The 27844-nt window shown below is 38.4% G+C and overlaps 1 protein-coding gene and 1 pseudogene across 5 annotated transcripts in view; both read left to right on the top strand.

Annotated features, from left to right (window-relative positions):
• The window catches only part of LOC150090413 (uncharacterized), a 137910-nt gene that overhangs the window by 30700 nt on the left and 79366 nt on the right, over positions 1-27844 (top strand). For all 5 annotated transcript variants that reach the window (XR_016548097.1, XM_090389874.1, XM_090389878.1 and 2 more), the window contains exon 2: positions 12440-12562. Coding sequence is in view for 4 of the 5 variants with exons in the window: in XM_090389874.1 (XP_090246000.1) it covers positions 12476-12562 (87 nt within the window). In the remaining variant the exon portion in view is untranslated. The remainder of the gene's footprint in view (positions 1-12439; positions 12563-27844) is intronic.
• Positions 10398-11091, top strand: LOC150090414 (protein ZBED8L-like; annotated as a pseudogene).

The following is a 27844-nucleotide window of genomic DNA, read 5'->3' on the forward strand; positions in this document are numbered from 1 at the left end:
TTCCTGCCAGCAAAGTTTCTGTATATCATTGACAAAAACCCCATGAGCTGTCTTAGCAAAACCCTATGAGCTTGTTTTTTTCCACTATGCTGAGTGTAGTACCACAGAGTTGGTATGGTACTCTGGGATTACTGCTACCCATATGGAATACCTTGCATTTGTCAATGTTAAACTCAGTTATCTCTGTCCATCGGCCTAAATTTCCTAGATCTTGTTGTATTAGCTTACCTTGATTACTGTCATTAACCAACCTACAAACCTTTGTATCATCTATAAACTTAGACATTAAGCCTGCTGTTACCTTCATCAATATCATAAATATACATTGAAAACAATAATGGTCCCAACACTTAACCCTGGGGGACTTTACTAATAACATTAGTCCACGAAGAGCAGTGCCCATTGATAACCACTTACTATCTTCTTCCACTCAGCCATTTCTTTACCCATAGCAGTAACTTGTCTTTAATGTCACACTGCTCCAGTTTGTATAGCAGTATCAAAAGCTTTTCTGAAATCCAAGTATATGATGTGAAAAATATTTTTTGCATCTAGTTAGCATTAGTATTAGTAGAGGCATTTGATGCAAGAAAGCAAGCTTATGCAGCATCAGCCAAAAAAAAAAAAAAAAAACCACTTCCACTTCACCCCTCTGTTCGTTCAAAATACCTGTCCAGCTGAGCCTTAAACCTATTTAGGCTATCAACCTCCACGACACGGGATGGAAGTCTGTTCCACCAACCAACCACTCGCTGGCTAAAGGCAAATTTCCGCACGTCTATCCTACATCTATCTTTCCTCAATTTGAATTTATGCCCTCTCAGGTGATTATTCTGAGCAAGAGGAAGAATCCCATCAGCATTGAGCATGCTCAAACCATTCAAGGCTTTATACTTCTCAGTCAGATCACCTCGCAGGTGCCTAGTCTCCAGACACTGTAATCTGCAAAACTTAAGCCTTTCTTCGTAAGAGCAACCCTTTGTTCCATTCACTAATGTTGTTGCCGATCTCTGTACTCGTTCCAACACCACTACATCCTTCTTAAAATGAGGCCTCCAGCCCTGTATATGGTACTCAAGGTGTGATCTGACCATTGTCTTATACAAGGGGATAATCACCTCCTTATCCCTGCTAGAAAAATTCCTGTATATTATTGACAAACCATGAGCTACTCTTGCAGACCATCTGTACTGCTTAGAAAACTTCATATCTGTCTGCACAGTTACCCCCAGGTCCTTTTCATTCTCTACCACTGTCAGTGTAGTACCACAGAGTTGATACGTTACTGTGGGATTACTGCTTCCCATATGTAGTACTTTACATTTGTCAATGTTAAATTTCATTTGCCACCTCTCAGCCCATCTGCTCAACTTTTCTAGATCCTGTTGCAGCAGCGTACTGTCATTAGTGTCCTTAACAACTCTGCCAACCTTCGTATCGTCTGCAAACTTGGGCATTAAGTTGATATACCATCATCAATATCATTTATAAATACAGAAAACAACAGTGGACCCAACACTAAACCCTGAGGGACTCCACTAATAACGTTAGTCCACGAAGAGCACTATCCATTGATTATCACTCTGTCTTCTCTCACTTAACCATCCCTTTATTATTATTAGCTATATGGTGCAAGGAAGCCTGAGGCTTATGCTGCACCAGCCAAAAAAAAATTCCTCAGTTACCTGAGAGAGAGAGAGAGAGAGAGAGAGAGAGAGAGAGAGAGAGAGAGAGAATGATGATATCCAGCTCAGGACCCTGGGTGTGCCAAACCCATACTCACCAGATGTGAGCCCCTGGGTTATCCATAGCAGCAATTTGCCTCCAATGCCACACTGCTCCAATTTGTGCAGCAGTCTTCCATGTGCAACGGTATCAAGAGTCTTTCTAAGATTCAGATATATGATATCAAAGTTATTCCCTGCATCCAGTTCCTTTGTGACCACATCATAGTATCCAATAAAATTGGTCAGACATGACTTAAAAAAACCATGTTGTGTCAGAGCTGTAATTGAAGTCTTGTCTAGATGATCCTGCAGTGCTTCTTTAACCAGTGTCTCCATTAATTACCCTGGAACAGAAGTTAAACTAACAGGTCTATAATTACTTGTGTCGCCCTTGAGCCTCCTTTGTTAATTGGGGTCACATTTGCCATCTCCAGTCCATGGGTACTTCCCCTGAGTCCAAGGAAGCTCTCATAATTATGTCTAAGGGTTTGTTTACTCCCTTTGCTGCCTCATGTAATATAACTGGATAGATCCCATCCACCTTGGGTGCCTTTCTTATGTTTATCTTCAACAATTTCTCCTCCACTTTCATCTCAGTTATTACAAAATCATCTAGCTCACTGCCAGAATTTAATTCACCTCTAGCATTCCCCTGTATAACTCCTCATGTGTGAATGTAGATGCAAAATACTCATTTAGTTTGTTAGCCACCTGAGCAGGATCGTCAACATTTGAACCATCAATATCCAGTGGACAACTCTGATTCATCCCTTTCTTTCTAGAGTTTACATAGGTAAAGAACTATTTTCTGTTTTTCTTTGCATCATTTGCCAAATATTTCTCATAATCTGCCTTTGCCTGCCTAACCTCCTTTGTGACTTGGTTACAGCCCAGCTTATATCTGTCATAGGCTTCCATGTCATCCATTAATTTATATGTATCCCATGCATTTTCTTCTCTGCCACATGTCTCATTAGTTCACCTGTCATCCATTTAGGCCTAAACCTTGAAGAGTATTTCTTAGTTGGTATGTAAAGCCTAGTAGCTTTCAAGATAAATTCTTTGAATGCTTCCCATTTTGAATTTGCTGTTGGTCCCACCATATAGAATTTAAATACTGTCTCAGACCTCCGTTGTTGCCTTTACGAAAGCAAAAACTCTTCCCTTTATCCCTGATGGTAGTTACCTCTTTGAGTAAATCCCACTTGAGCACACTGTGATCACTGCCACCTAGTGGTTCCTTTATCTGGAGATTCTTAATGCATGAAGAATCACTGCTGATAATCAGATTAAGAGTATTACTCCCTCTAGTTGACTCAATGCTGATGTAGAAAACAATCATCCAATAAATCCCCAAAAGCCTTGCTAGTGTGTCAGTGACGAACCCACAAATTCTAGTCAATATCGGGGAAATTAAAATCCCCCATTATAATAAGACTCCGATTTACTGGCCCACTCTGTTTCCCTGGACAGTTTTTTATTATACTCATCAGAGTCATTAGGCCTATAACACACTTCTACTCTCAATGCCACTGTTCAACGACAGAATCTGCTTTGGGCTCAGAAATACAAATATTAACCAGCAGATTCTTAAACAGGGGTTACCACTTGCTTCAATAGACAGAATTAGGATACAAGCTAAGGATAGAATACAAAAAAAAATACACCAACCAACAATAGTAATATCAAAAAATACTTTATTTCTGTCCCATATGTTGAACAGTGGCATAAACATCTTATCAGATTCTTTTAAGATACCGAATTTAAAATTGTATCTAGGTCAATATGGAAATTACACACTATACTGAACAATCGCTCAGTCCCTTTCCTCGTTTGCATCACAAATAAATGATCTAGTATGAAATATTTCCTGCAGTGATTGCGACTCATCTTATCAGGGTTCTACGTGTTTTCCTCTCAATTTTCGTGTTAATCAACGTGCGCCCTCGGTTCGTACTTCTCTTTCACCTGCATCAGAATTATCCTTTCATGTCGTTAATGAAAAACATACTTTTTTGTTTAATGAGGTCAAAATACTTAGTGTCCAACATAATTATATGAGACCATTAATTGCAGAAACCGTCGAAATTAAATTACATTAGAATTCTAATGTTCACCGGCCATATCTAATCTCCAGCTTGTGGCCTTTATGCGCATGGTTGAAGACAAATAATCCCTATTTAAGTTTCATGCTCATCCCTATTCGGTAATTTTCATTCCTGTGATCACAACATATGCGGTCGAAAAGCACTGTCAGCTTCAGGAAGGAAAATCGTTTTGCATATTTTCGTTAAATTAATTTTTTACTTAATTTTTATTTGCGTTAAAATTGGTTTTTATTTGTTCATTTGTTTTTTAATTATTGTTAATTATTTCTTATTGTAATGTAAGATTTTTGATTTTTTTAAAATTGTTTTCGTTTTAATTTTTGGAGAGTATTGTGCTGTTTCTTGTATTCTGTCTATCTTGTGACCTCTTCTGACCGTTTGGTCGTCCCGGAGTATAAACAGAAAATTTATTTATTTATTTATTTTATTTATTGAGAATTATAGCTTTGGTTCATACTATCAAAAAAATCAGTGTAAAGGCACCAACAAAGACCTTTTTAATAAAAAAAATTCTGTTTATACTCCAGCCCAACAACCAAGTCAGTAGAGTTTACAATAAATCGTCAATACAAATATTTATCGTATTTAGTAGTCACGGGCTTGAGCCCTGGTCCGCTCGGGGAATGTGTGTTATGCACTCTCGCTCCTGACCGCTGGGCTATGTCGGGCCTGTAACTCACTACATTAGTGAGCCCATGGGAAGCATACCATCATTTTTCTGAATTCAGTAAAAACTCAAGTGCATTGCTGATACAAATCAATAACTTACTTCTGAAACTCAGCCCAAGATATTGCAAACACTTAATGTAAGTTACCTGCTTTGGAGACTTGGTTATGGTAATTCCCTTCATCTCTCTCTCTCTCTCTCCATCCATCCATTCCTCCCCTCCTTCTGAAACAGAAGTTGTTAGAAGGAAAGATGCCAAATAAATAAGCAAGGAGTAGTCTTGTTTAAGAGAATGACACCAGACAGGATGGAACCTCACTTTTGCATGCAGACCAATTCTTAAGTTTAGTATACCGCATCACACTATATCTGTCAAAGCTGGATACCTAGTATGCATTGTTAGACCATATATCCCAAACCCATTGCAAGTATTATAAATGATAATTTATATAAATTTTTTAATTTTATTATAAATGATAATTCATAATACTTGCAATGGGGGCATTAAAAAAAAAAAAAAAAAAACCTTTAAAATTTGGTATCCCTGCCAGTAGTATCAACCATTCTGAAAAACCATGTTTTAATTCTCAAACAGTTTGAGGAAATGGGACCTAGACTGAAGCATGCGAAATCATGACTGTATGAAGATGTAGGTAAAGCAGTTTCTAAGTGGGTGAAATGGATTGATTCGAGACCGAAACATGCCGATATCAGGGCCATTAATAAAAGAAAAGACTATGCAGTACTCATCTCTTCTGGCACACTGCAACCCAGATCTGGTTGCCTGGACAAATTTAAAAAGTTCTATGGCTTACTCGAAAAAGTTATTTCTGGTGAAAGTGGAGTTGTAATCAACGAAGACTGTACCCATTGGAAAGAAACTGTTTTTAAAAAAGTTACGGAGGACTGCAAGCCCAAAGCCATATTCAACATTTATGAAACGTCTATTTTTTTAAATGTTTGTTGAACAAGTCACTGACTTTTAAAGGTGATTAATGTGTAGGTGGTAAAAATAGTAAGGAGAGAATTGCAGTCTTTGTTAATAGGCAAAAGTAAACATTCCCAATGTTTCAAAGGAGTAAAATAATTTGTGTTGGACTACAACAAAAAATCTTGGATGACAAGTGAAATTTTTGAACAGTGGATTTTAAATTTTAATAGAAAGGTGATGAAAGAATAGAGAAAAATTGTGTTGATTGTGGACAACTGTTGCCACCATCACTCGGTAATTCAAAACTTGCAAGTGTGAAGCTTGTTTTCTTCCCTCTGAATACCTCACCTGAACTGCAGCCAGTGGACCAGGTTATTATCAACAATTTGAAAATGCTCTGCGGAAGGCACATGCTGAGAATAGAAACCAACCAACCCATAAATTTGAGGATGTGCATATCAGAGTTGGCAAAAGTGTGGAGTGAAGATGTGACTGAAACGATTAAGAATTCTTTAGCAGGTTTTGCTAAAATGCCAATTAACAGCAATGAAAGGGACGAACTACTACAAGATATTGAGTAATCTTGGGAAGAATTCCAAGCAAAAGAGAGAAAGAGGTTTGATCAGTGGTGAAATTGTTCTTGACAAATTTTTATGAGTTGGTAATGATGTTGATAAAGGCTTTACATACCAACTAAGAAATATTGTTCAAGGTTAAGGCCTAAGTGGATGTCAGATGAACTAATGAGACATATGGCAGAGAAGAAAAATGCATGACACAGAAGTGTCATGACAACGTGACACAGAAGCCTATGATAGATACAACTTGATCTGTAACCAAGTTACAAAATAGATTAGGCAGGCGAAGGCAGATTACGAGAAATCTGCCTTCGGCAAGGGATGCAAAGAAAAACAGCAAAGAGTTCTTTGCTTATGTAAACTCTAGAAGGAAGGGGATGAATCAGATTGGTCCACTTGATATCGATGGCTCAACTGTTGATGATCCTGCTCAGGTAGCTAACAAACTAAATGAATATTTTGCATCGACATTCACACATGAGGAGTTATTCAGCGAGGGGAATGCCAGAGGTGTATTCAACTCTGGCAGTAAGCTAGAGAATCTTGTAATAACTGAGAGTAAAGTGTAGGAGAAATTGTTGAAGGTAAACACAAGAAAGGCACCTGGGGTGGATGGGATCTATCCAGTTATATTAAAGGAGGCAGCAAAGGAAGTAAGCAAACCCTTAACCATAATTATGAGAGCTTCCTTGGACTCAGGGGAAGTACCCATGGACTGGAGATGTGCAAATGTGACCCCAATCCACAAAGGAGGATCAAAGGGTGACACAAGTAATTATAGCCTTGTTAGTTTAACTTCTGTTCCAGGAAAATTAATGGAGGCACTGGTTAAATAAGCACTGCAGGATCATCTAGACAAGACTTCAGTTATAGCTTGGACACAGCATGGTTTTGTTAAGGGGAAGTTTTGCCTGACCAATTTGATTGGATACTATGATGCAGTCACAAAAGAATTGGATGTAGGGAATAACTTTGATTTTATATACTTGGATCTTAGAAAGGCTTTTGATACTGTTGCACATGGAAGACTGCTGCACAAATTGGAGCAGTGTGGCATTGGAGGCAAATTTCTGCTATGGATAAAAGGGGTGGTTGAGGGGGAGAAGACAAAAAGTGGTAATCAATGGACACTGCTCATCGTGGACTAATGTTATTAGTGGAGTCCCTCAGGGTTCGGTATTGGGTCCTTTATTGTTTTCTGTATTTATAAATGATATTGATGATGGTATATCAAGCTTAATGTCCAAGTTTGCAGATGATACGAAGGTTGGCAGGGTTGTCAAGGGCACTACTGACACTAGGCTGCTGCAACAGGATCTGGAAAGGTTGAGCAGATGGGCTGAGAGGTGGCAAATGAAGTTTAACATTGACAAATGTAAAGTACTACATATGGGAAACAGCAACCCCAGAGCAACGTATCAACTCTGTGGTACTACACTGACAGTGGTAGAGAATGAAAGGGACCTGGGGGTGGTTGTGCAGGCAGATATGAAGTTTTCTGAGCAGTGCAGATGGGCTGCAAGAGTAGCCCATGGTGTATTGTCAATGATATATATGAATTTTTCTAGCAGGGATAAAGAGGTGATTATTCCCTTGTATAAGGCAATGGTCAGTCTACACCTAGAGTACTGTATACTGGTGTGGAGGCCTCATTTCCAGAAGGATGTAGAGCTGCTGGAACGAGTACAGAGAAGGGCAACAAGATTAGTGAATGGAACAAAGGGGTGCTCTTACGAAGAAAGGCTTAAGTTCTGCGAATTACAGTGTCTGGAGACTAGGCACCAGAGAGGTAATCTGATAGATGTGTATAAAGCCTTGAATGGTTTGAGCATGCTCAATGCTGATGGGATTGCTCTTGCTCAGAATAATCACCTGAGAGGACATAAATTCAAATTGAGGAAAGGCAGATGTAGGATTGATGTGAGGAAATTTGCCTTTAGCCAGTGGGTGGTTGGTTGGTGGAACAGACTTCCATCCCTTGCCATGGAAGTTGATAGCCTAAATAAGTTTAAGGCTCAGCTGGACAGGTATTTCGAACCAACAGAGGGGTGAAGTGGAAGTGGTTATTTTTATTTATTTATTTATTTATTTTATTTATTTATTTTTTTGGCTGATGCTGCATAAGCTTGCTTTCTTGCATCAAATGCCTCTACTAATGCTAATGCTAAGTGTTCTACGTATCATGTCCAGGTAAACTTCGCTTATTCTTTTACAGATAAAATTAATTGAATCTCTGTATCAGATTATTTTATGTATATTTATATTTTTTTGTATATTTTAATCTGTAATAATGGCTTATGCCATTATTTCTTATGAACTGAGTATTCGAGTATTCAATAAATGACATGGATTATTTGTCTGACCTCTGAGAGCTTTCAGAGGTAGCATATTTTGTTGATGTATAGGTGACAAAAAAAAAAAAAAAAAAAAACAGAAGAAATAGCTATTTATGTCTGCATTATAAACATCTGAAGATTGGGTGGGATGAAATTCATGAATTAAAATATAATAATAAAATATTTTTCTATTATGGACATAATGATTAGGTATCATTGATCACTTGGAAAAAATTGAGTAATGATTAGATGTAGCTGCATTATAAGTATTATAAATTGTGTTATGAAAGTAATTAAAAATACTAGAGCTATTGGGAACTGATATTTTATACAGTTTATTTATTCATTTATTATTTTTTAGAATTTATTATTATTGTTATTTTTTTTACACATATAATTTGTTAACAGGCTTTGCAAATGATTGGCATAAATGGAATTGTCTCTTGTCTGTCCTTGGAAAGTGCCCAATTCCATTCTTGAAGTGGGAAATAACACCAGTCTGCATTTTAAGAAAAGTTCTCTGGTGTTTTACTTCTGATAAGAAATCTGAACTATATTTTCAATGGAAATTTTAAAAGTTACTTAATTTGTTCTATTACCTGCTACATTTATGGAACGAAAGTAGCATAATATGATCCCAAGGTTCCCTCTGCATCACAGAATAGTGAGTGTCATGGCTTTCTTTTTACCACGTTGTGATAATTGTAAGTCCTTTACACATGTGTGGCACGCTTTATGGGGAGCCAAACTTTTATCTTGGTCACTTAATTTAATTCCAAAATATGTGGCATACACCTTTTTCACAGATGATATTATATTCACAACATAGTTAGCTGCAAATGTAGCAAAATATATTTGAATTGTTTATAACCACAAGTTACCATTTTCAAAGGTAAAGAATATGAATGTTCCATCTCTTTGACACACTTTGCACAAGACAAATAATTACAGGTTTATATGGCTACCTGACTTGCAGGTCTAAATATGTCTATACTGTACTTGTTAGTCACAAAGGAAGTAGTACACATGTTGTGTATGTGTGGAATGTGTATCTAAGTAAACAGTTCTTACTGTTTGTAGAAAAGTTGTATGTGACAGGTAAAAACAGTTTGAATTTTTAGAATTAGCACTAAAAGTACACCAAGAAACAAACAAACTTTGGAAACATCCAAAGTCTATGTAGACCATTGTAATCTTCATTGATGTTAGTATCAAAATTAGAAATTTGAGTAGAAATTATATTGAAAGTGTGTGAAGTGCTTTTAAAGTGCCTTCAGTATTCAAGACCTAGTGCAGGGCTGTCCAAACCATGTTCCGCGGGCCACATGCGGCCTGCAGAACGATTTTGTGTGGCCCTCCTGTGGGTTAGGCTTTTGATTTTCACTTGCGATAAAATAAAACTCCCGTTGCAAAACACTACTTGCGAGTACAAAGCTAGCTGCTACGTGCGATTTCAAGTGCATTTCGTTTTGTCCATGCTAGATGTCTCATTTCAACGCGCATGCTCTGGGGCAGGTCGCCCATCGTTAGTATCATTCGTCCGTTTACCAAGGTTGTGTCACTGGGGCTCACCAAATTACTAGGTATGCATTATGATTGATTTCCGTGTTATCTTCAATATACTTCACTTCTACTTAATAAATTACTACTTATCGTCAAACAACCATGTCTCACAAGAAAAGAAAAATTGAAGTAGAAAAGTGAGTGTATCAAAGCCGATGGGACAGACTATTTGATTAAAAACAACAAGAATAAAATTCAGTGTCTTGTTTTGCATGCAAGTTTTGTCAGTGCCTAAAGAGTATAATGTGAAATGACACCACACTACATCACACAGTAAAAGATTTCAGATGTATATTGGGGAATCAAGAAGCACCATTATTGTGGAATATAAAAAGAAATTGAGGCATCAAACGAGTTTTTTTGCTAAACTTGGCACTGTGCAAATTTCTAGCCTTGCCGCTTCGTACAAAGTAGTATTGGAGTTAGTGAAAGCAAAAAAAAAAAGCCTTTTAGTGATGGTGTGATTGGGAAGAAATGTGCAATTTAAATGGCAAAACAATTTAATGAGCCAAAATTAGCCAAGAAGTTTGAAACAGTGGCATTATCTCATCAGACTTTTGCAAGACGGGTAGAACACATGGATCAATACATTTCAAAAAAGCTGTGTGATTCAATGGCAAAATGTGGGTACTTTTCATTGTGTCTGGATGAAAGCACTGATCAAGCAGACATAAGTCAACTTTTAATTTTTGTTTGAACTATTCAGGAGGACTTTACTATTAATGAAGAACTGCTCAGTCTTATATTTTTACATGGTACTACTAAAGGTACTAATATTTTCGAAGCAGTTCAAAACTCTGTTATAAACTATGGAGAATTCAATAAATGTTCCTGCATTGTCACTGATGGGGCCAACGCTATGACAGGGACTGGAATGGGGTTTTGTGGACTATTGAAACAAAATAACATTAACTGCCCTACCATTCATTGCATCATTCATCAAGAAGCACTCTGTGGAAAATCTCTATGTCAAGTCAATGCCATGAAAGTAGCTATAAAAGTAACCAATATTTTACGAGGAGGTTATAAACCTCTGACCCATCGTAAGTTTCGCGATTTCTCAAGCAAAATGGATGCTGTTTATGGCAATTTGCTCCTCCATTCTGATATTCACTGGTTACGTGCCTGAAAATGTCTGGAGTGCTTTTTTGCCATTCGGAAAGAAATACCCATGTTTCTAAAAACGAAGTGAAGTCTGACACAACAGAACTTGAAAATCAAATGCAAGATCCAACCTTTTTATCTGATCTTGCATTTTTAACAGATATGACCAACCATTTGAATGAGTTGAACTTAAAGCTGCAGGGCAAACAACAGAATTTGCCAACTTATATGGTCATTTGAATGGTTTTAAAAGTTACTAAATTCAAGCTTTTGAAATCAACATTGGCCAATAATATTTTTACTTTTTTTCCTAATTGCAAAAAACAATTTGAAGAAATGAAGAATTTTGAGAGAACATCATTTTCAGCTCATATAAAATACATTGAAACAGTCATGGAGGATTTTGAGAATTGATTTGGCGATATTAAGGAAATTGAAGAAGATATTTCAGTTTTAATTCAACCATTTTTTTTTTTATCATATGATGTGAGCAATACACGAAGGAACCAGTTTTTCTCTGCTTCCTTCGTGTATCGTGGCCATGAGATTCAACCGCATAATGCGGCACCATCGTGATATCCAAGCCCGAGGTGGGATTCGAACCCCCGTGACCTTTGGGTTGCTGGGCAGGCACTTTACCCATCCGGTTAGCCCAGTCGGCATTCAACCATTGACTGTCAGCATTGAAAATGTAAGATCTGACCTCCAACTGACATTGTGCAATTTGCAATCCGACCCTTTTTATACTGGCAGAATCGAAAAAGGAGAAGATTTTTTAAAATTATTTCCAAGAGAGCTATCCGAAATTGAGGGATTTTGGACTCGATGTGCTCAATGCTCGGGAGCACGTATCTTTGTGAAAGCACTTTTTCACAATGAAATTCATAAAATCCAAATACAGATGTTCATTAACTGATAAATCACATTCACATTTACTGTGATTAGCAACTACAAGCATTGATAATGATATAGCTACGTTAGTAAATGAAAATGAACAACCGCAGAGCTCTCATTAAAATGAAATAATTATAAACAATTGTATCTTGTCAACTGTTTCAATAAAAACTTTTATAAGCAACATGACTTTCCTTTATTACGAAATTTTAGAAGTGCTTGCTAAACCTAACGGTAGGACTCTCCAAATATTTTAATATCTTTACTGTATTTATTTTTCGGGATGCGGCCCTCGGATTGATTTTTTTTTTTTTTTTAATGTGGCCCTCAGATTACCTAAGGTTGGATAGCTCTGACTAGTGGATCATCCTGCTGGCCTTGAAAGTCTTAATGGTTTGTATTCAAGTTAACAAGAAGCACCATTTATCATCATTTCTGTTTTTCTTGGCATGTGATATTATATTAATTATAATTGTATTAAAATTGAAACTTTGTTGTTCTCTACAATATTTATTTAAATTATATTATTAGGAGAACTGCTAGCTGTAGTGTCACGTGTTGAATGTCATGGCATCCAGAATCTCGGCTAAACCACAGTGTGTATCTTCTGGTCCTACTTTTGAGCCACTTGATAAGTGTAGCAACACTTTAAAGGTAAGCTGTAGTTAAATATGGCTGTTTAAAAATAAATTTTGCCAGTTTAACTGGCAGCATTTTCAGACTTAATTCATGGTCCATTTCATTGCTCTGAGTTAAATGTCTTTTCATAATAAATAAAATAATAATAATTTAGGTGTCTAGAATAAGTAAAGCAATCTACCCTCCAGTCAGAAAATAGATAGTTAAAACCAGTTCTTCTCAAACTTGGCTAATAAAATTATTAATTCTCTAAACATTTTATTCTCTCTCTCTCTCTCACACTTTTCAGTCTGCAGAAATTTTAAATCAGTAAAACTATAAAATAATACAGAAGTAATTAAGCTATCTTAAGAAAGGGAGTACAAAAATTAAACTAAGTTGTAGGAAACAGATGTTTCTGATACAGTAATAACTGATGAACAAGTCAAATAATGTGGAAATTAGATAGTAACAATGTTCAGTAGAAGGATGGAAGGAAGGAACCATGTTTGCATTTCCAAAATCTGTCTTCTTTTTTTTTTTTTTTTTTTTTTTTTGTTCAATCCAGAACAATATTTATTATTTTTGTGTTGATTTCATGGCAACATGAACTGAGACCTTTCTCACTAAGTATTTTGTTCCTGAAGGGAATAAACACTTTTAATGTTTTCTTACTCAAAGAAAGGTAGTCCTGTTGTATATTCATGGCTACAACTCAATTCTGGTAAACCATTCTCATCTCCTTTAGTGAGGATTAACTGTCCAAGTGGCAGAGAAAGCAAGGAGACTTAGTTAAACCACTTTGCAAATCCAGAAGGAACCCTCATATCTTGAAGTTCCCACAGACTTTCCATTTATACTGTTCATCCTTGAACTTCTCTGATATGTGCTTCATACTTCTGTAGTCTTCATTATGAACAAAGTGCATAACAGGGATCAATGGTTATATATATATATAATCCAATTAATCCAAAAATTAAATAGGCAGAAATTAATAAACATATATATTAAAATAAATAAGAAAAATGGTAGGAAAGCTAACATCAGTGGCAGCAGAAAAGCACAATCCACTACATGTTGCTTATAATAAGCTAAATTAAAATAAGATATTTGCCAATAGCATGGCAAACAAATAGAGTGAAAAAGAACTTAACCAAATAACATAACCATAACAGAAAAATATATATAGGGGGGATAAGAAGAAGAGGGTAGTGTTGAAGCAACATTACTAAAATAATTTAGAAAATTAAGCCAATTAAAAGAAATTTAGCGGTGCCCCCCAGGACCCCCACTAGGCTTTCTGTTTTATTATTTTTTGCTGCATAAGGACCACTGCCATACAAATCTGTTGCATCGGCGGTCTGATCTTAGTATCATTCCATCGTTGCATGGATTTGTTTAGTGTTTGAAATGCAGTGATTCCCTGACTATTATTGGCCTTGTGGTCCTCTGTCGAGATGAGGCATAATGGTCAGTCTATTTTATTTCATTTTATTAATTGGTCATGTAATGTTGTTAGTCTACGTTTCCACTTTAGTAAGATTTCACATAATTCGGAAATGGGTACCTTGGGGGGGGGCGCCGCTAAATTTCTTTTAATTGGCTTAATTTTCTAAATTATTTTAGGAACGTTACTTCAACACTACCCTCTTCTTCTTATCCTTCCTATATATATTTTTCTGTTATGGTTATGTTATTTTATTTGGTTAAGTTCTTTTTCACTCTACTGGTTTGCCACAATACTGGCAAATATCCTATTTTAATCTAGCTTATACAGTATATATATATATATATATATACCCATTATCAATTATAATAGCTTTTCAAACTTTTATTGAAATTGTGTGAAAAGGTGCTTTCTCCCCCTCTTCTGGATTGTGACTAATACCAACTCCTTCATAAAGACTAGTCAAGACAAAACAATAGGTCAGGGATACTGCAAGAGTATACAAACATGCAGTGACATGTTTTCTGTATGTGGAAGTCTTGCAACTGAGATTCAGTAGATTCCACTCTTTTAAATGAGATGTCAGGTGCTCTGCACTGGATTTGGTTACACCCAACTTCCTCATTAAGCCACCCAGTTTCTGCTGATTAGAAAAATGTGGCATTTTAGTTGAACAGGATTATTGGGAATCCTGTTCACCATATTCATCCAGTTCTGAGGACTTTTTCTAGAAGGTTGATTTGAGAATTGTTAGGGCTGCTTTGTATGGTTCTGGGTGATTGATGCCATACGGTTTTTTGATCTGCAGACTTTAAACTTTGATATAGCCACAAGATATAGCAAAAGGCATACACTTATGAATACCATGAAACCATTCCTCTAATGTGGACCTGCAACTACCACAGCAAAAATGAGGTGCAACCAACTTATCTTCATATAAATGTTGAAAAATATAACACCTTCAATTTCTGCTAAAATATTGATATCAGAGAAAAACCAGTGAAAAATTTTTGAATTCAGCACTCAAAATACATATAAAAAATATTAAAAAATATAAATATAATCAGTTTTTTGTTACATAATGTAATTTTTTTTTTTTTTTTTATGTTTGGTTTGTACTAAAGTATGCATGGCATCTAATTTGGATTGGTTAAAATTATTAAAATTTTGCCGTTGTGGTAGTAACAAACATTGCATGCTTTGAAATTGATGTAATTGATTAAACAACAATTTTTTTTTTTTTTTTTTTTTTTTTCACAGTAAAGAATGTGCTAATGCAAGCTGCTTATGCTAATGCCCCTGCTTATTATAGCCAGATAATTTACATTATAAAACTACAGAGCAAATAGGGGCAAATTTTGTAATAATATTAGCATTAGCATTAGTAGAGGCATTTGATGCAAGAAAGCAAGCTTATGCAGCATCAGCCTTGAGGTTGTCACAGACATTCTCTCAGATATGCCAGACAAGCTGTACTTGCTACCTGGGAGTCTAAAACGCTGATGGAACTGATATTCGGGTGACACTCAAGTCAAGTGGACCCAATTTCGGCGAAGTCCGGACGGTCTGTGACAACCAAATCCTCTGCTTGCACCTTCACGATGGTGGGACTGTTAGTAATCCTGGGTATAACCTCCATGCACAAGAACATGGTGGGTGACCACCCAGGTGTGAACCAACGTAAGCAGGGGTCGAGGTGTGGCGCCCACACCACATGGAGGAATGCCGCCCCTCTATGTTACCAGGCAGTACTAGGTGGTAGATGACTCTCATCAACCGGTGAAATACCACCACTTTGCTTATTGGAGGCTTGAAGTGGTGGAACCCATGTTTAGTCTCTAGAGCTAAGTTCCGGTCAACCCTTCCCTATCTCTTCCATCATGCAGTATGATTGATGACTTTTGAGGTTATGATGAACGTTGTGGCGAGATCCAATATTCCTTACATTTCGAGGGTACAGCTCTAAAACGGTTTTCGCAGGCCGGCCGCTAGTTAGTACACCGGACCGAACCTATTGGTAACTCTCTAGGAGGCTTCCGGATCAGCTAGTGTATAATCTTGCTACCTCTACTCTGCCAGATAGTGACTGGAGGGAGTCCGAGTAGTGTGTATGCGGGGAGCATTGTCGAGGCCACGTTATGTCAAGGATCTGGGTATATTCTTCCCACATGTACGCCATATCCAAAAATTTCATTACTTCATACAGCATGTCCCACCCACTTTTTCTTACTATTGAATACACCATGAATTGTCAAACTAATAGAACAAGCTTATCTGCGAAAAGATCTAAACCTCCCAAGGATTTCCTAATTCATTTCACAAATATACGTGGTCTCAATTCTAATCTCAACGATGTCCATTTCCACTTGCAGTCTGCCAAACCCCATGTACTTTTCTGACAGAATCTCAGTTATCGGCTGATTCAACTACTGTTCATCTCAGATGCCCAAATTATTCGCTGTATGATTCCTTTCGCCTCAAAGGTGGTACTTGTGCATATGTCCGTTCTGATATTCCCTGTCAGAGACTTGGCAATTTGGAATCTCCTCTCTTTGATCTTCTCTGGCTTAAAATCTCTCTACCTCATTGTGTCAAATTCATCTGTTGTCTCTACCGTTCTCCCAACTCCACTAATCACTTGGAGCTCTTTGACTTCCTCTCGTTGCAACTTGACTTTCTCCAGTACAACTTTCCTAACAGTGAGGTAATTTTCCTTGGTGATTTTAATGTTCACAACTCCAGCTGGCTTCCGTTTTCTAGTCACACCGACCCAGCAGGTCGAGATGCTGAGGCTTTTGCAATTACTAATGACCTAGCACAGATTGTTCATTTACCTACAAGAATACCGGACAATCCTAATCATACAGCCAATACGCTTGATCTTTTTCTCACAAACAACCCTTCTAAGTACACGGTCGAAGTGAGAGGTCCTTTAGGCACTTCAGATCACAACTTGGTGATTGTCTCTTCTCCAATGGAACCTTTATCTCATGGCTATTCCCAACCTCGTGTTGTTTGGCATTACAAGAATGCAAAATGGGATGACCTGCGAGACTTCTTTTCTTCTTTTCCTTGGTCGGATTACTGTTTCAAAACTCCTGATGTCAACGTTTGCTCAGATTGTGTCAGTGAAATTATTCTTGCAGGAATGGAATCCTTTATCCCACACTCCACTTTAAAATCTCGTCCTTTATCTAAACCTTGGTTTTCCAATAAATGTGCTAAGGCTGTTCAAGAGAAGAATGTTGCATATCGTAATTGGCTTGTTTCTAATTCTTCAGTTTCATTTTCTGCCTACACCAAAGCTCGCAACAATTGTAAAGCAGTTATTAATCAGTCCAAACTAGAGTTTGAACAGGCTAAGAGTAGAAAACTTGCTTCTTGCCCTAATGGTAGCCGAGCATTCTGGTCTCTTGCCAAAGCTATTGGCCGCAACTTTTGCCCATCTCTGCTTCCACCTCTGACCAAACCAGATGGTTCTGTTGTCACTTCAGCCAAGGATAAAGCTGACCTGCTAGCATCCCATTTTTCTTCCAGCTCATGTATTAATGAACTTGGTAAAACACCTCCCACCATTCCCAACACGGTCCATTCAATGCCTCCTGTGGTCTTCCGTCAAAAGGATATCAGAAGGATTTTGATGAATCTTGATGCTAAGAAAGCTCCAGGTCCTGATGGTATTTCTCCACTTGTTCTCAAAATCTGTGCTCCTGAACTTACTCCTATTCTTTGCCGCCTTTTTTCATTTTCTTATTCCAAAGGTGTTTTTCCTTCTGCTTGGAAATTTGCTCATATCCAGCCAGTTCCTAAAAAGGGTGACAAATCCCTCCCATCCAATTATCGTCCCATTGCAATTACTTCTACTCTTTCTAAAGTAATGGAGAAATCAATTAACCGCCAACTCTTAAACTACCTAGAAACCTTCCGTCTGATCAACGATCGCCAGTATGGATTCCGTCGGTGTCGATCCACTGGTGATATTCTGGCTTATGTTACCCATTTATGGACTACTTCAATGGAAAGGTTCGGTGAAACACAAGCAGTTGCTCTTGACATCTCAAAGGCTTTCGATCGTGTTTGGCATAAAGGTCTTCTAAACAAGCTTCCATCTTATGGTTTGCCAACTGTTTTTAGTAATTGGTTATCCAGTTTTCTCTCTGATCGCTCACTGAGGGTGATGGTAGATGGCTCTCTGTCTTCTAACTTCTCCACTAATGCCGGTGTCCCCCAAGGTTCAGTTCTTTCCCCCACTCTTTTCCTCTTGTATATCAATGACCTTCTTCCATTGACTGGAAATCCTATCCATAGTTTTGCCGATGATAGCACATTGCATTCAACTTTCCATTTTGAGAAACCTTGCCCTGCTCAATCAGCTTCAACTTCTCGAAAATCTGCTACCAATTCCTTAAATGCCGATCTTCAGGTAATTCTCCAGTGGGGCAAAGACAACTTAGTTGATTTCAACCCTTCTAAAACTCAGTCTTGTCTTATATCTCGCAAAAAGGATTCTTCTGCTCCTATGCTTATCTTTAGTGACACTCCAATTTCTAGGCAAAAGGATATATCTCTTTTGGGGATTACCTTGACTTCTAATCTCTCTTGGCACAAGCACATTACAAATATTGCTTCCTCTGCATCTAAAAAACTTGGTTTTCTCTTTCGCTCTCGGCGTTACTTTTCTTCCAAACAGCTGCTCACTCTGTATAAATCGCAAATCCGCCCTGCCATGGAATATTGTTCCCACATTTGGGGTGGTGCCCCCAAAACCTCTCTCAGGCTTCTTGATTCCATTCAGAAGAGGGCAGTTAGGTTAATTAATGATTCATCTCTAACAGAGTCTCTCCACTCGCTTTCTCATAGACGTACTGTTTCTGCTGCATGCCTCTTCTACAGATATTTCCATGGGCACTGTTCTTCTGAATTGGCTTCTATAATTCCCGCTCTCTCTTTCAAAACAGTCCGAACACGTGCCGCCACCAGCCAACATCCATTTACTGTCCAACTTCAAACCCACAGAACCAACTTTTCATCTTCCTCATTTATTCATTCAACTGCCGTTTTCTGGAACAACCTTCCTTCATATGTATTTCCTGAAAATTACAATCTACAGAAGTTCAAGTCCAATGTCAACAAATATCTTCTTTCGTCTTCTCAACCTCCAACCCAAGCACGGTACTAAGTACTATAGGTTCTAATACCTCTCGTGTTTGGGGTTCACATAAAAAAAAAAAAATAAAAAAAAAAAAAAAAAAGCCAAAAAAAAAAAAAACCCACTTCCACTTCACCCTTCTGTTCGTTCAAAATACCTGTCCAGCTGAGCCTTAAACTTATTTAGGCTATCAACCTCCACCACAAGGGATGGAAGTCTGTTCCACCAACCAACCACCCGCTGGCTAAAGGCAAATTTCCGCACGTCTATCCTACATCTGTCTTTCTTCAATTTGAATTTATGCCCTCTCAGGTGATTTTTCTGAGATAGAGGAAGAATCCCATCAGCATTGAGCATACTCAAACCATTCAAGGCTTTATACACCTCTATCAGATCACCTCGCTGGTGCCTAGTCTCCAGACACTGTAATTTGCAAAACTATAATTTAAGCCTTTCTTCGTAAGAGCAACCCTTTGTTCCATTCACTAACCTTGTTGCCCTTCTCTGTACTCGTTCCAGCAGCTCTACATCCTTCTTGAAATGAGGCCTCCAGACCTGTATACAGTACTCTAGGTGTGGCCTGACCATTGCCTTATACAAGGGAATAATCACCTCCTTATCCCTGTTAGAAAAATTCCTGTATATCATTGATAAGACACCATGAGCTACTCTTGCAGCCCGTCTACACTGCTCAGAGAACGTCATATCTGCCTGCACAATTACTCCCAGGTTCTTTTCATTCTCTACCACTTTCAGTGTAGTACCACAGAGTTGACATGTTGCTCTGGGGTTGCTGTTTCCCATATGTAGTACTTTACATTTGTCAATGTTAAACTTCATTTGCCACCTCTCAGCCCATCTGCTCAACCTTTCCAGATCCTGTTGCAGCAGCATAGTGTCAGTAGTGTCCTTGACAACCCTGCCAACCTTTGTATCATCTGCAAACTTGGACATTAAGCTTGATATACCATCATCAATATCATTTATAAATACAGAAAACAATAATGGACCCAACACTGAGCCCTGAGGGACTCCACTAATAACATTAGTCCACGATGAGCAGTGTCCATTGATTACCACTCTCTGTCTTCTCCCCCTTAACCACCCCTTTATCCGTAGCAGCAATTTGCCTCCAATGTCACACTGCTCCAATTTGTGTAGCAGTCTTCCATGTGCAACAGTATCAAAAGCCTTTCTAAGATCCAAGTATATAATATCAAAGTTATTCCCTGCATCCAGTTCTTTTGTGACTGCATCATAGTATCCAATCAAGTTGGTCAGGCAAGACTTCCCCTTAACAAAACCATGCTGTGTCTGAGCTATAACTGATGTCTTGTCTAAATGATCCTGCAGTGCTTCTTTAACCAGTGCCTCCATTAATTTTCCTGGAACAGAAGTTAAGCTCACAGGTCTATAATTACTTGTGTCAGCCTTTGATCCTCCTTTGTGAATTGGGGTCACATTTGCACATTTCCAGTCTATGGGTACCTCCCCTGAGTCCAAGGAAGCTCTCATAATTATGGCTAAGGGTTTGCTTACTTCCTTTGCTGCCTCCTTTAATATAACTGGATAGATCCCATCCACCCCGGGTGCCTTTCTTGTGTTTATCTTCAACAGTTTCTCCTCAACTTTACTCCCAGTTATTTCAAGATTCTGTAGCTTACTGCTAGAGTTGAATACACCTCTGGCATTCCCCTTGCTGAATAACTCCTCATGTGTGAATGTCGATGCAAAATATTCATTTAGTTTGTTAGCTACCTGAACAGGATCATCAACAGTTGACCCATCAATATCAAGTGGACCAATCTGATTCATCCCCTTCCTTCTAGAGTTTACATAAGTAAAGAACTCTTTGCTGTTTTTCTTTGCATTCCTTGCCAAGGATTTCTCATAATCTACCTTCGCCTGCCTAACCTCCTTTGTAACTTGGTTGCATATCAACTTGTATCTATCATAGGCTTCTGCGTCATGTGTTAATTTGTAAGTATCCCATGCATTTTTCTTCTCTGCCATATGCCTCATTAGTTCATCTGACATCCATTTTGGCCTAAACCTTGAAAAATATTTCTTAGTTGGTATGTAAAGCCTAGTAGCCTCCAAGATAAGTTCTTTGAATGCTTCCCATTTTGAATTTGCTGTTGGTAACATCATCAGTTGGTCCTACTGCATAGAATTTAAATACTGTCTCAGTCCATCGTAGTCGCCTTTACGGAAGCAATAACCCTTCCCTTTACCCCTAATGGTAGTTACCTCTTTGAGAAATCCCACTTCAGCACACTGTGATCACTGCCACCTAGTGGTTCATTTATCTGCAGATTCTTAATGCATGAAGAATCACTGCTGATAATCAAATCAAGAGTATTACTCCCTCTAGTTGCCTCCCGAACATGCTGATGTAGAAAACAATCATCCAATAAATCCACAAAAGCCCTGCTAGTGTGTGAGTAACCAGCCCCCAAATTCCAGTCAATATCTGGGAAATCAAAATCTAACATTATAAGACTCTCTGATTTACTGGCCCACTTTATTTCCCTGTACAGTTCCTTATTATACTCATCAGAGTCATTAGGCCTATAGCACACTCCTACTCTCAATTTTGATCTCCCAATGCTTATGTCACACCAAACTGACTCAACACTGCACTGTCCGGCGATGTCGACTGGCTTCACTTCCTTGGTTTTTATGTGTTTCTTAACTAATAGCATAACCCCCCCCTTCCTATCCTGTCTATCCTTTCTGTAGACGTTGTACTCCCCAAATTGCCGACCGTGCTGGCCGAGTGGGTAAAGTACCTACCCGGCAACCCAAAGGTCGCGGGTTCGATTCCCGCCTCGGGCTTGGATCCAAGTACTGCAAAAACCTTGGGAGGTGCAATATGGCCACAGAAGCCGATGCGCCAACAACTACCAAATCAAAAAAAAAAAAAAACTCCCCAAATTGCAGTTCTGCATCCCTTATATCTGTGTGACACCACGTCTCTGATATCCCAACAATATCTGCCTTTGATGTTTTGAGCAATACCTCAAATTCATCAAATTTATTTACTAAACTCCTAGCATTGGTGTACACGCAAGTATACCTGCACCTGTTTCTATTCTTAGCTACCCTAACACAACCCATGTGTTTACTTGTACCGCAATGGCTCCCAGCAGTCTCTGAAATACCATGCATCTTGTTTTTCAGGCTTCTGCTCATTCTAATAGAAGCAGTGCAAGAATCTCTTTCACCTCTGCCAGTGGCTACTGTCAATCTATTGGTCTTTGTCTCCCCCCAAGCTAGCAGTTTTCCGACCCACCTAACACTGCCTCGATAGCATCAGCAAATATTCTTGCACCCTTTCTATTTAAGTGTATCCCATCCCTGTAGAAGCAATCTCTCCTGTTAACAACTATAGTCCAGGCTGAAAAAAATTCTACCCCTTGAGCTTTGCACAATCTTTCCAGGGCCGAATTGATCGACAAGGCTCTCATCATATACTCCCTCCTATTGTGTCTGGGCAGAATTAATGACTGTGAAGATGCTTTATTAGAAAACTGATGTGAAACTTTTGAGGAAAAAATTTAAAATAAAAAAGCAATTGATAAATATGAATAATATTGCTATCTTATCTATCAATCTGACCTTCATCCCTCTTCCCACGTCGATTACGTAATATCTCACACTTCTAAACTTCTTGGATTAATCAAGTGTTCTTCTTCCTTTGTTTTCAAGAGTGACAAAGTTATAATTCTTCTCTACAAGCAACTTATACTTCCCATTTTTGTGATATTATCTGTTCCCACAACAGGAATATCTTTCACACAGACTTGAGAGAATTCAAATTAAATTCTTATGCTATCGAAATCACATTACCTTTCACCGTTGAAATTATGGAGCTCTTTGTGGTCGCTTCAGAATCATTCCTCTTCACTCTAGACGACAACTTCATGGGTCTCTTTTTGTCTACAATATCATAAACTCTGTTATCGATTCTCCATCTCTTCTTGACCAAATACCAAATAACTTCGCTATGCCCCGTTTGAATTCTCGTTATAAAATTAATTTCTCACTGCCTGTTCCTCGTACTTATCACTTACTTGGTAGTCTTCTGTTTCGTTTCCTTCAGGTAATGAATAACTACAATATTGATTTTACTCTTAATCCATCTGTCTATAAGAATTTGCTCCGTATTCTGTTTTCTTAATGTAAATTTTGTATATATTTTAATTCTAGTTTTGTATTGATTATTACTGTTTTGTATTTTCTGTAACTCCTAGCATTCTCACCTTTATTTAGGGTCTGTATACCCTGTGTGTGAGAAATGTGTGTGTATATATATATATATATATATATATATATATATATATAAATAAATAAATAGTTTTAGTGACTAGCTATTCAAAATGCCCATCATAGTGAATATTGAGAACAGCTATGCTCTGCAGAGTTGAGCCATTAGTGAAGACTAATGACACACCATTACAGTGGAATTAAGTTCTCATATATATAGTGCCAAACTTAATCCAAGGTTTTATTATACCATAGTATTGACAAAGCTTCCATTTCACCACAGTTATGTAAAATGGAATCTTTAGAAATTTAAGTTGCAAGTGTGGAAATCTCACTGAGCATTTAACACAAATATCAGCTAATCACATGTTGACTGCCTGCTCTGCAACATATGGTTTTGCTCTTACATTTACTATTCTTCATTCCAAATATTTTCCTTTTAGTATTTGCTGATTTTCCAAAAAAAAGTTTGAAAACTGTTATTAGGCTTTCTGGTTCCCCTCACTCTTAATTTCTTTTAATTCAGATTTTAATTTTATTGGATCACATGCTTTTTAAATTTGAAGAAAGGTGTGTATCTTTCCTCATATGAGGATGATTTTTTAGTTTTTAGTTCATCATTTTAGTTTCATTTCATTTCCTTGCCTTTCAGCACTCAGTGTTAACAATTTAGGAGGGAGGCTCTTTAAATACAAAAAGTATTTACTAAATCTATTATTAATTTTACTTCCTTGAGAACTAAAAACAATTGCTATAAGAAATTATCTTACTTCAGTGACAACAAAATAGTTGTGGATGGTTGTTATTTGCTACGTTTGGTCAAAACCCTAATTCTGCCTGAGATTTGCTGACAGTCACAATTAAAGTCTTTTAAGAATTTCTAATGGGATTCTAATTCAGACTTGGAGTGACAAGTGGCAAACTCACTGTTATAGTGGTTAAAGGGGCAGTAGAAACTTCTTCAAATGGCACCACAGGATAATCATTTCAGCAGATCTTGTCAACAATGACAGATAATTGAACCCGATTGCTGATTTAACTTCAAAATGAAGTTACCTAAATGCATTTAAAAATGTTCCACTCATCCTGTGCACCCTCATTTTTGAAAAATACGACCCTCGTTTTTGGGTCCTTGAGGTTGTCACATACATTCTCTCAGATATGCCAGACAAGCTGTACTTGCTACTTGGGAGTCTAAAACGCTGGTGGAACTGATATTCGGGTGACACTCAAGTCAAGTGGAACCAATTTTGGCGAAGTCCGGATGGTCTGTGACAGCCAAATCCCCTGCTTGCACCTTCACAATGGTGGGACTGTTAGTAATCCTGGGTATAACCTCCATGCACAAGTACATGGTGGGTGATCACCCAGGTGTGAACCAACGTAATCAGGGGTCGAGGTGTGGCACCCGCACCACATGGAGGAATGCCGCCCCTCTATGTTACCAGGCAGTACTAGGTGGTAGATGACTCTCATCAACCGGTGCAATACCACCACTTTGCTTATTGGAGGCTTGAAGTGGTGGAACCCATGTTTAGTCTCTAGAGCTAAGTTCCGGTCAACTCTTCCATCATGTAGTATGATTGATGATTTTTGAGGTTATGATGAACGTCATGGCAAGATCCAATATTCCTTACATTTCGAGGGAACAGCTCTAAAACGGTGTTCGCAGGCCAGTCGCTAGTTAGTACACCGGACCGAACCTATTCATAACTCTCTAGGAGGCTTCCGGAGCAGCTAGTGTATAATCTTGCTACCTCTACTCTGCCAGATGGTGACTGGAGGGAGTCCAAGTAGTGTGTATGCAGGGAGCATTGTCGAGGCCACGTTATGTCAAGGATCTCGGTATATTCTTACCGTATTCTATCCAAAAATGTGTCCCACCACTTTTTCTTACTATTGAATACACCATGAATTGTCAAACTAATAGAGCAAGCTTATCTGTGAAAAGATCTAAACTTCCCAAGCACTTAATTCATTTCACAAATATACGTGGTCTCAATTCTAATTTCAACGATGTCCATTTCCACTTGCAGTCTGCCAAACCCCATGTACTTTTTTCTGACAGAATCTCAGTTATCGGTTGATTCAACTACTGCTCATCTCAGATGCCCAAATTATTTCCTGTATGATTCCTTTCGCCTCAAAGGTGGTACTTGTGCATATGTCCATTCTGATATTCCCTGTCAGAGACTTGGCAATTTGGAATCTCCTCTCTTTGATCTTCTCTGGCTTAAAATCTCTCTACCTCATTGTGTCAAATTCATCTGTTGTCTCTACCGTTCTCCCAATTCCACTAATCACTTGGAGCTCTTTGACTTCCTCTCTTTGCAACTTGACTTTCTCCAGTCCAACTTTCCTAACAGTGAGGTAATTTTCCTTGGTGATTTTAATGTTCACAACTCCAGCTGGCTTCCGTTTTCTAGTCACACCGACCCGACTGGTCGAGATGCTGAGGCTTTTGCAGTTACTAATGACCTTGCACAGATTGTTCATTTACCTACAAGAATACCGGACAATCCTAATCATTCAGCCAATACGCTTGATCTTTTTCTCACAAACAACCCTTCTAAGTACACGGTCGATGTGAGAGGTCCTTTAGGCACTTCAGATCACAACTTGGTGATTGTCTCTTCTCCAATGGACCTTTATCTCATGGCTATTCCCAACCTTGTGTTGCTTGGCATTACAAGAATGCAAAATGGGATGACCTTCGAGACTTCTTTTCTTCTTTTCCTTTGTCGGATTACTGTTTCAAAACTTCTGATGTCAACGTTTGCTCAGATCGTGTCAGTGAAATTATTCTTGCAGGAATGGAATCCTTTATCCCACACTCCACTTTAAAATCTCGTCCTTTAAATAAACCTTGGTTTTCCAATAAATGTGCTAAGGCTGTTCGAGAGAAGAATGTTGCATATCGTAATTGGCTTGTTTCTAATTCTCCAGTTTCATTTTCTGCCTACACCAAAGCTCGCAACAATTGTAAAGCAGTTATTAATCAGTCCAAACTAGAGATTGAACAGGCTAAGAGTACAAAACTTGCATCTTGCCCTAATGGTAACCGAGCATTCTGGTCTCTTACCAAAGCTATTAGCCGCAACTTTTGCCCATCTCTGCTTCCACATCTGTCCAAACCAGATGGTTCTGTTGTCACTTCAGCCAAGGATAAAGCTGACCTGCTATCATCCCATTTTTCTTCCAACTCATATATTAATGATCTTGGTAAAACACCTCCCACAATTCCCAATACGCTCCATTCAATGCCTCCTGTGGTCTTCCGTCAAAAGGATGTCAGAAGGATTCTGACAAATCTTGATGCTAAGAAAGCTCCAGGTCCTGATGGTATTTCTCCACTTGTTCTCAAAACCTGTGCTCCCTGAACTTACTCCTATTCTTTGCCGCCTTTTTTTCACTTTCTTATTCCAAAGGTGTTGTTCCTTCTGCTTGGTCGGCGCCTCCGTAGCCAGGTGGGAAGGAGCAGCAGTGCGTAGCACACGCTTCTTGATTAGACCGGGGTTCGAGCCCGTCACCACCAAATACGGAGGATGCGGAAAGGTCAGGGAATGACCGCCGCATATCCCGGAGCAATATGGCCTTAGTTGCTAATGCTCCTAAAAACCAAATAACAACAACAACCTTCTGCTTGGAAATTTGCTCATATCCAGCTAGTTCCTAAAAAGGATGACAAATCCCTCTCATCCAATTATCGTCCCATTGCAATTACTTCTACTCTTTCTAAAGTAATGGAGAAAGCAAACAACCAACTCTTAAACTACCTAGAAACCTTCCGTCTGATCAACGATCGCCAGTATGGATTCCGTCAGTGTTGATCCACTGGTGATATTCTGGCTTATGTTACAGATTTATGGACTAATTCAATGGAAAGGTTCGGTGAAACACAAGTAGTTGCTCTTGATATCTCAAAGACTTTCGATCGTGTTTGGCATAAAGGTCTTCTAAACAAGCTTCCATCTTATGGTTTACCAACTGTTTTAATAATTCGTTATCCAGTTTTTCTCTCTGTTCGCTCACTGAGGGTGTTGGTAGATGGCTCTCTGTCTTCTAACTTCTCCACTAATGCCGGTGTCGCCCAAGGTTCAGTTCTTTCCCCCACTCTTTTCCTCTTGTATATCAATGACCTTCTTCCATTGACTGGAAATCCTATCCATAGTTTTGCCGATGATAGCACATTGCATTCCACTTTCCATTTTGAGAAACCTTGTCCTGCTCAATCAGCTTCAACTTCTCGAAAATCTGCTACCAATTCTTTAAATGCCGATCTTCGGCATTTAAAGAATTGGTAGCAGATTAAAAAGGTAAAAGACAACTTAGTTGATTTCAACCCTTCTAAAACTCAGTCTTGTCTTATATCTCGCAAAAAGGATTCTTCTGCTCCTATGCTTATCTTTAGTGACACTCCGATTTCTAGGCAAAATGATATATCTCTTTTAGG

Source organism: Mastigoproctus giganteus, chromosome 2, assembly GCF_048544385.1.
Source record: "Mastigoproctus giganteus isolate SK-2022 chromosome 2, ASM4854438v1, whole genome shotgun sequence".
NCBI classification, from domain to species: Eukaryota; Metazoa; Arthropoda; class Arachnida; order Uropygi; family Thelyphonidae; genus Mastigoproctus; species Mastigoproctus giganteus.